Source organism: Octodon degus, unplaced genomic scaffold, assembly GCF_000260255.1.
Source record: "Octodon degus isolate 3935 unplaced genomic scaffold, OctDeg1.0 scaffold00001, whole genome shotgun sequence".
NCBI lineage: Eukaryota > Metazoa > Chordata > Mammalia > Rodentia > Octodontidae > Octodon > Octodon degus.
Window position 1 is genome coordinate 2,119,036 of NW_004524577.1, and position 9,267 is coordinate 2,128,302.

The following is a 9,267-nucleotide window of genomic DNA, read 5'->3' on the forward strand; positions in this document are numbered from 1 at the left end:
GAAATAAAAAAAAAGCCTATAGCCAAACTGGTGAAATCAATAACCTATGCTTATAAAGGGGCAAACTTTTTATCATTTCTAAGTACATACATACAGCAATACAAAATACGTACAGTAAAATGTAGCCTTCAGTGTTTTAGGGTGTATTCATCCAAATAACTACTATGCCACTAAAGATAAGGGATATTTCTGTTGTCACCAGAAGGATTTTTTGGGCGACCTTCCCAGCCTCTGCTAGCCAAGGTTCTGTGCTCTGTTACGATGGGATCTGCTGTTTCAGCTTTCCCTGTGCCTGATTCCTCCCCCTGTGCCTGGCCTGTTTCACTTACCCCGTGTCCTCCAGATTCGCCCAACTTGCTGCCGAGGAGAGGATTTCGTTCTTTTTATGGATGAACGTAGCATCCGTAGACTTCTTTCTTCTTCATTCACCTGTCCTTGGCTCCCGAGGTCATTTCCACACCTTGCCATTGCCCTTTCTTAGTTGCTTGGCTCCCTTTTATCTATTGATGGGAAGCCATTGTATACTCTGTATAGAATTTCCTTGTCAGACATGAGCACTGCAATTGTTGCCTCATGGGTGCTTGCTCTTTCATTTTCTTTTTCTCCCGCTTTTTAATGCATTTAGTACAGGGTCTCACTGTGTAGATCGGACTCGCCGTGACCCGCCTGTGGTCAGCCTCCCCAGCGCTGGCATTACAGGCGCGTGCCACCACGCCCAGCCTCAGTTGTGGGGCTGGCACAGCAGGGGAGGGATCAACCCCGGTCCCTGCATCGGCCAAAGCAGGCGCTGTAGTCTGCTGAGTTATCTGGCCGGCCCCTCTTTCATTTTCTTAACAGTAACTTCTATGAGTTTCTCTCTTTGTTAAGACACCGAGAATGGAAGCAAGGGCCTCACACATGCCAGGCAGGGCTCTGCCACCACGTTGTGTTCTGGCCCTAACAATATCCTTTCAGGGCCGGGGAGATGGCTCAGTAGAGTAAGCCCTTCCCTGGCAAGCACAAGGGCCTGAGTCCAATCCCCGGTTCTGCCAAAATAAATAAGTAAATACATAAATAAAATAAAAACAATATCCTTTGAAGAACAGAAGGTTTTAACTTTACTAACGAACAATTAACTAACTCAAAATATTTTCTAATTCTATTAATAATTGTAGTGTCCTATTTAAAAGATCTTTGCTGGCCCTAAACTTACAGATTTTCTCCTACACTTTCTTCTGTGTGTTTTACATACTAAATTAATCTTGCATATACCGTGGAGTACAAATTAAGGCTCAGTTTTTAGGGCCAGAGAGATAAATCAGCAGCATAAGCACCTTTGGGGAAAGTGCAAGGTCCTGAGTTCAATCCCTGGGTTTTTTTTTTAAAAATAACTTTTTAAAAAACATGAATATCCATTTATTTTTAACCCTTTTTGCTGAAGAGACTTCCCTTTCTTTATTGAATTACCTTGACCCTTTCGTAGGTCTACTTTTGGGTTCTCTATCGTATTCCACTGCTCAGTGCATCTACCGTTGCACCAGCCCCACGCTTTACTACACATTGAAGAATAGACTCTTCAGCTTTCTTCTTTTTTTTAATTTTTAAAATAATCTTTTATTTACTTATTTATTTGGTACAGGGTCTCACAATGCAGCTCAGACTCACAGTGATCCTCCTGTCTCAGCCTCCCCAGCACTGGGATTACAGGGGTCCTGGGGCTGGCACGGCATGCAGCACTGGGGATTGAACCCAGGTCCTTGTGTTTGCCAGGCAAGCACTTAGACCGCTGAGCTATCTCCCCAGCCCAGCTTTGTTCTTTTTTAAGAAGTCTTTTTCAGCAGCTGAGGTTCGACTGCCCGGTGCTGTGCCAGCCCCGCTGCTGAGGTGTGCTGAGATGGCAATTGAGACTGGGCATGCTGGTGTGCACCTATAATCCCAGCTCTTGGGAGGCTGAACACGGGTGGATCGCTATGAGTCCGAGCTATGTAGTGACACCCTGTAGAACCTGCATTAAATTCAAAAAAGTAAAAAGAAGTCAGCAACAGTGAGCCTATGCCCCATGAGCATGGTATATCCCTTCATTTCTTTAGGTTTTCTTTCATTCAAATAGCAAAAAACCAAGAGGCACAAGCCAATTACACGGAGCAAGATACTCTTAGTGCTAGGACAAGCAGATTCTGCATGCAAAACAGTGAAGCTGGAACTCCGTGTGGGGCGCGTGCCCGAAAGCCCAGCACTCTGGGAGGCTGATGCACGAGGGTCTCGGGTTCAAGCCCAGGCTGGACCATCTTGTAATATCCTATCTCACCCAAGAGGAAGCTGCGGGTGGAGCTCAGTAGCAGAAGCCCTTGGCTCAATCTCTAGTACCAAAAACAAAAGCAAAAGAAGTGGGAGCCCTGCCTCATGCTCGCTGGAAAAAAGAAAAAAAATTAATGAAATGTCTACATGTAAGGGCTAGAACTATAAATCTCTTGGAATAAAACAGGAATAAACTTTCATGTACTTGGATTAGGCCAAAGAAATACAAACAAATTAGACTTCATCAGCATTTTAAGTCATTGTGCTTCAGATTACACCAAAAAGAAAGTGAAAGGACAACACACAGGACGGGGGACACATTTTACAAATCTTACTTCTGAAAATAGACTTGTATGTAGGTATGCACAGGCTATCTTAGGACTCAGGAATGAAGAGAATCAAGCCAATCTTAAAATGTGCAAGGGATCTCAGTAGACATCGTTCCAAAGAAAATACGCTGGCCTTGCCGTGGATCTGAGAGACGACACGTGCAAACGCTACTTCAAGATAAAATGGAAACAAAGCTTTGCAGATAAAGAGGAGGAGGGGCGGAAGGGAGGGGAAGGGAATAGAGGAAAAGAGAAATCCAGATCTTTCGTGTACAGGCACAAATTCCCTACAAAGGACGTGATCATTACACAGATCTAAATTGGGCCAATAAACTTACTAAAGAAAAGATACTACTTCCAGTACCCCAGGATGGCTATTTTTCCAAAAACACGATGGTGTTAGGAAGAGACAGAGAAACTGGAACCCTCATACGCTGCTCATGGAACTGAAAAGTAGTGGGGACATCTGGAAAGTGGTCTGGCAGCTCTCCAAAGGGTTAAACGCAGAATTACCGCACGGCTATCTGCTATTTTATTACATATTACATAGAACTGTCAGGCCCGCATGGTAAACCCAAGAGAAACGAAAGCACATGTCTGCACAACTCAGATGTGATCATAACAATATTTTCATGATAGTCAAAAGGTAAAACAGGGCCAGGGAGAGAGCTCAGGGGCGTAAGCACCTGCCTGGCAAGCGCAAGGTTCCAAGTTCGATCCCTGGCACTGCAAAAAAACAGTGAAAACAGTCCACGTTCCCACCAGCTGATGGACAGATAAATAAAGTGTGACATATCCAGAACACAGACTACCAGCTGGCAATAAAAACAGATGTGATGGGATACACGCATGCACCTTGAAAACAGAGCAAGCGGGAGAAGACACTCACGGGGACCACCTGCTGTGGGCTCTGTTCACAGGCAAATTAGAAGTCGCAGGGACAGGGGGCAAGAGAGGAATAAGGAACTGCTCGTGGGCCTGGTGTTGCTTGGAGGGAGATAAAAATGTTTTAAAATGCTTTATGGTGACAGTTTAGCAACGCTGTGTTTATCAAAATCCATATGAATTATGTCTTAACGAACCTCTTATTTAAAGATGGAATTATAGGGCTGGGGAGATAGCTCAGCAGTCTAAGCGCCTGCCTGGCAAGCGCAAGGACGCAGGTTCGATCCCCAGTACCGCGTGGTGTGCCGGCCTCAAAAACCCAGGTGCGCCGGGCCAGCCCTGCAACTGGGTGTCCCAGCACTGGGGAGGCTGCGACAGGGGATCACTGTGAGTCCGAGCTGCGAGGTGAGACCCTGTATCAAATAAAGAAATGTAAGGTTGTTTTTAGGGAAGGAGTTATAAAACATACTGTACTAGCAAGTACAGAAAAGCCCTTTGCTCACAGGCTACCCGCATCAGCCTGCCATTCAGAAGAGGAGCGTGAGGGCCGACTCTGAGCAACATGCCTGCGTCCTCCGTTGAAGCAGCAAGTCGAGGCAGCTGTTGGCCTCCCACTTGCCCTTCCCAGACTGGGCTGAGTCAGAGCCAGGGAAACGTGGCCATAGGAGCAAGCGGCTGTTTCCTGTCACAAGAAAACAGAAGCAGCCTGCGCAACACCGGCTCCGCACTTCCGGCCGCCAGTGCTTCCCCGCGAGTTCACGGCCAAGAAATGGCATCGCGACTCTCTGAAGCGTGACAGCATCCCCTGCTGCTGCGTCCACTCGGGACTCCACCTCCAACACTTTGTTCAGCTTGGTTTAAACTATAAACTGATTCAAGCCTCCCCGCACAAGCTGTGTCCATACTCCAAACACCCCCGCCCATCACCTTGGGGGTGAAATCCCACTGAAAGAGCATAAAATCCTTCGCAGCGAATCAATTTCTCTTACTTGCCTAATGACCGAAAGGACCCAGTGTGCTAAAGGTCGTCGGGAACTCCACCAACTTAGGCTATTTGTCCGCCATTGTCCCAATTATTGCTACATGGGATGCTATTGTTTACTTATTGTTTCTTTAAGTTAATTTGTACCTTTTTTTACTTATGTGTACGTGTGAACCTAAAAGAAAAGTCAGTGACTTCACCATAAATTGAAAGTCACACTTAAAAATAAAGCCAGCGAGCCAGGCATGAATGCACACGCCATAATCTCGGCCCCCGGAGGCTGAAGCGGAAGATTGCAAATGCGAGGCCACTGAGGGCAATTTAGCCCGAAAGACCTGGCCTCAAAGTTTAAAAACCAATCTGGCTGTGCAGCTCAATGGTAAAGTGCTTGGGTAACTCATGCAAGGCCCTAGCTAGGTTCAATCCCCTGTACGGCAGAAAATTTTAAAGTAGTAATAAACTTAGCAAAAACAGAACATATTTGATTCCACCTCCATGTGGAGCTCGGCCAGATTCTGAGGCCCACGCCACATGGTTAAGTGGGGGGTCGGCAAGGCTCAGAGACCCGAGCGAACCAAGGCGAGTCTTTCTCTCCGAGAGATTACGTAAGAAGAGAAACGCTCAGGACGCTGGAGAAGCCCTTGACCGGTCTTCCAGAACTCCTAAGGGCGCATGACGAGCTGCCTTCCTAGCAGGGTAGAGTCAGTGCTGTTCTTCCCACACGTGCAGTCTTGGAAAACGACTTCTAGGAATGCAGTCGCCTGGGAAGCACCTGGGTGCCCGGGTGGTGCTAAGCAGGGCTTTGAGGCTACGGTGGGCACTGGCATGGGGATACTTATGTTCCTCTGTAGTGTCTGTCGGAGCGAGGGGAGGCTTGCTGAGGAAAGCTGGGGTGGCGGTGGGCTGCGAAGGTGCGTCTCCCAGCCGTGATGGCTTGGAGTCTGGGCAGGAGACGGGTGGAGCTGGAGTCCCGCAGAGCAGGGCCAGTCGGGTGGGAGGGGAAGCCCCCCACGCTGTGGGCTCGCCCAGCCTGAGAAGGAAGGCTGAACGCAACGCGGTGTCCAGAGTGAAGGCCAGGCGCGAACACACTTGGGCAAGCTTGAACTCTCCGCTTAGCCAGGAATGGCTGGCATTATGTACTTGGCTGTCTGGGAGGCTGCCAGGTGCCAGGCTGGGCCTCAGGAAAAATGAAGGCTGCCACCTCAGGCAGCAGGTGGTGTTGTGAGGAGGCCTGGCACAAATAACTACAACAAGGTAAGGCAAGGGAATGCTTTCTTATTTTAACGTTGTAATGAGTGCAAATAACGGCCTCATTCTGAAGCCATACACATGGGCAAGAAAATGTATCGTCCATAACCCAGGAACAAGTGACGTTAGGCATCAGGGGATCCAGCTGCCTCTCACAAAGTGACATGTAAAGCTCAAGGGTCCAGTGACAGCGGTCACAGACATGTCTTCCAGAGCTGGGGGTGAAAATCAGCGTGGCAGCTCACACGTGCCTGGGAGGGAGGTCCCCAGGAACATCTAGGCAAGAGGAATTGGCTGGGCAGAACACCCCTGCTGCCCCCCACACCGCCCCAGCAGGGAGTGGCTCACAGAGGAGGGGTGTGCGGTTGCTAGGCCCTCAGTCAGGAGAGCGTCCCCTACGAGGAGGTTTTGGTCAGGGCCCGAACTTAGAACACAACCGGGGCTCCAGGGACAGTGCGGGGTGCTCCCGCTCAGCATCTGGGGAGAAGGAAAAAGCAGCAGGCATTTCCGAAGAAGCCGCCAGTGCCAGAGTCGAGACACACATCTGGGTATCTCTTCTCAAGGACCCAGTCTCCTCTGACAGATCTACAGATTAGATATGATGGGACTAGGCTCAGCATTAAGGACTGGCCTAGCACGCACGAGGCCCCGGGTTCAAACCCTACTGCTGGAAAAAAAAAAACTAAATGAATAAATAAGTAGAAGAACTGGAGTCAGGTGTGATCTGGACACCCGTAAACACATCCTGAGGGCTAAGGCAAGAGTCACAAATTTGAACCCAGCCTGGGCAACCTGGTGACTTAGCAAGAACTGTCTCAAAATAAAAAAATAAATGTAAGAATGAAAAGTCTCAAACTCTTGGTTGAATCTCTATTCACACACACACACACATGTGCATGCATGTACACTTGATTATCTCCATTTCACACATGAAAAACTGAAGGACTCGAGAATTTAAGTAACTTGTCTAGCAGGTCACAAATCCTGGAGGGAAGAAACTTGTGTTGCGTTCATCAGCGAGTCTTCGGGGACCACTGGTGCCTGGCATATAATGGCGTTGGATAGATGCTTGGGCCGGGGCTGAGCAGGATGCTGGGTGGAAGGGGAGAAGGAGAGAGGGAAGGAGGAAGGTGGGAGGGACTGGGGGGAAGTGGCCTCTGGCCAGGCCTGGGCCACCCCAGCCCACAGCGCTTCCCATGTCCCAGGGGCCACCATGCACTGGAGGAAGTACCTGCTGCAGGGCCTGCACCGGCTGCAGAAGGGCCCGGGCTACACCTACAAAGAGCTGCTGGTCTGGTACTGCAACAACACCAACACGCACGGCCCCAAGCGCATCATCTGCGAGGGGCCCAAGAAGAAGGCCATGTGGTTCCTGATCACCCTGCTCTTCGCCTCCCTCGTGTGCTGGCAGTGGGGCGTCTTCATCAAGACCTACCTGAGCTGGGACGTCAGCGTCTCGCTGTCCCTGGGCTTCAAGACCATGGACTTCCCCGCCGTCACCATCTGCAACTCCAGCCCCTTCCGGTAGGCGGAGCTCGCAGGGCTGCCCGCCCTCTCCTGCTCGTCCCGGCGCCCTGCCTTCCGCGCCTTCCCTTGCTGGACCTTTCTCTTCTCCTTTATCTCCAAGTTCCCCTCCCCCCTTCTTAGTCTTTCGCCTTTGCTCCCTCTGTCTCTGAGTTCTTCCTCTCTCAGCAAGTAAGATCCCAGATTCATAAACATCTGAGGCTTAAAGGGAAGCCCAGAACGTGCCTGGCGGTTCTGTCCTCGAGAATGCCAGCGTCTGCTTTGTATCCCGTCTGTGCCACCGCGCAGCCGTGGTGTGTCGGCCACCGCTGTAGATGTCTGGCCACAGCAGCGCGCAGCCCTCTCTACGGGGAAGCAGGCGTTGGTACTTCTCCACGCGTACTGAATTAAGTGTAACTGGTGACCGCAGCACTACACAGCCAATGCCCATGGTGTGTCAGGCAGTGACGCCCGAGCGAGTCCAATCCACCAGCCAACCACAGGCAGGTGCTTCGGCAGCAACCCGATGCGCAGCTAAGGGACCGAAGGATCAGAGGCGAGAGAACCAGCCCAAGACACTCCGCGGGCAAGTCTGGGATTTGAGCCCAGGCCCGGGCTTGCTGCAGGCCTGGCCTTCCTGCCAACCCGGCTGCTAGGCTCTGTATGGGACACACAGGGAGGCTGGGGCTCCTCCGGGTTAGGGGAAGCAGGCGGTCAGTAAGGCAAAGCCCTGGGAGGGATGCCCTTGGGTGGAGGACACAGCATGCGCAAAGGCCTGGGGTGGGCAAGAGCCCCATCCTGAGAGCTCAGGGGCTGGAGGCAGAGCAGAGGACTTCAGTAGCCCTAAGCGGAGCTCTGGAGTGGGAGGGGACAAGGCCCTCTGGATCGGGACGGTCGCAGCAGAGGGAAAAGCTGACCTAGAGATGCTTAAGACAATGCTCCAACCGACCCTAAGCAAGAGGTGGGAGAATAATAAAAAACAGTCGCCCCAGAGAGCTCAGCCTTGCCCCTGGAGGCCCGCAGCCCCCTCAGCGAAGAGGATACGGCTGCCAGGCCCAGCCGACCAAGCTGGCCTGGCCGGCGAGCTGGGAGAGGGGCACCCAGGGGCTGTGCCTGCGGGAAGACCGGGGACGCCTGCGGCCTCCCTCCAAATAAGCTCTCCCGGAGGCTGCTCGGCTCCTACACTAAGCTGCAATTAGACCTTGCAGACTGGACCGCAAGGAAACAAAGAAACAAGCCCTGTCTGAAAAGGCTGAAATGTCGGCTTCTAACAGTTTATCTGATTTTCTTTTCCTTTTCTCTTTCTTTCTTTTTGTTTAGAATGTTTCTGTGGGGGGTTTGTAGTTGTTGAATTAGCAACGATCTGGGAGAACTGAATTAATTAACATTCAAATATAGAGCTGTACATCAACATTCTAGAGGGGTAGAACACGCGCAGGTGCCAGGGTGGATGGGTGGGGAAGGGAGCATGTGTGCAGGTCACATTCTTCCACCTGGCCTGGCGACAGCCACACAGGGATAGGAGCCAGACCCCAGTGCGGGCTCGCAGATGCCCCGCCCCCTCCCTAGCCTGCCCCCTCACCTCCCTAACCCCCACCCACCTCCCTAACTTCCTGCCCGCCTCCCTGCCCTCCCCCAACCCCCTAACCTCCCCCTGCCCACCTCCCTAATCTCCCTCAACACCCTCCCCTCCCCCTATCCACCTCCCCAACCTCTCCACCTGCCCACCTCCCTAACCTCCCCCCCCTCCCTAACCTTCCCCTGCCTACCTCCCTAACTTCCCCACACACACCTCCCTAACCTCCCCTGCTCCCTCCCTAACCTCCCCTGCCCACCTCCCTTGCCTCCCCTCTGCCTACCTCCCTAACCCTCCCTGCCCAACACCCTAACCTCCCCCTGCCCACCTCCCTAACCTCTCCGCCTGCCCACCTCCCTACCCTCGCCCTGCCCACCTCCCTACCCTCCCCTTGGCCCCTCCCTACCCTCCCCGTCCACCTCCCTACTCTCCCTGCCCCCTCCCTACCCTCCCCCTGCCCACCTCCC

At 51.9% G+C, this 9,267-nt stretch overlaps 1 protein-coding gene across 2 annotated transcripts in view; it reads left to right on the plus strand.

Moving 5' to 3' along the window:
* The window catches only part of Scnn1b (sodium channel epithelial 1 beta subunit), a 56,630-nt gene that overhangs the window by 26,715 nt on the left and 20,648 nt on the right, over positions 1 to 9,267 (plus strand). For both annotated transcript variants that reach the window (XM_004622886.2, XM_023714345.1), the window contains exon 2: positions 6,927 to 7,245. In XM_004622886.2, coding sequence (XP_004622943.1) covers positions 6,935 to 7,245 — 311 coding nt within the window. In that variant the 5' untranslated portion in view covers positions 6,927 to 6,934. The remainder of the gene's footprint in view (positions 1 to 6,926; positions 7,246 to 9,267) is intronic.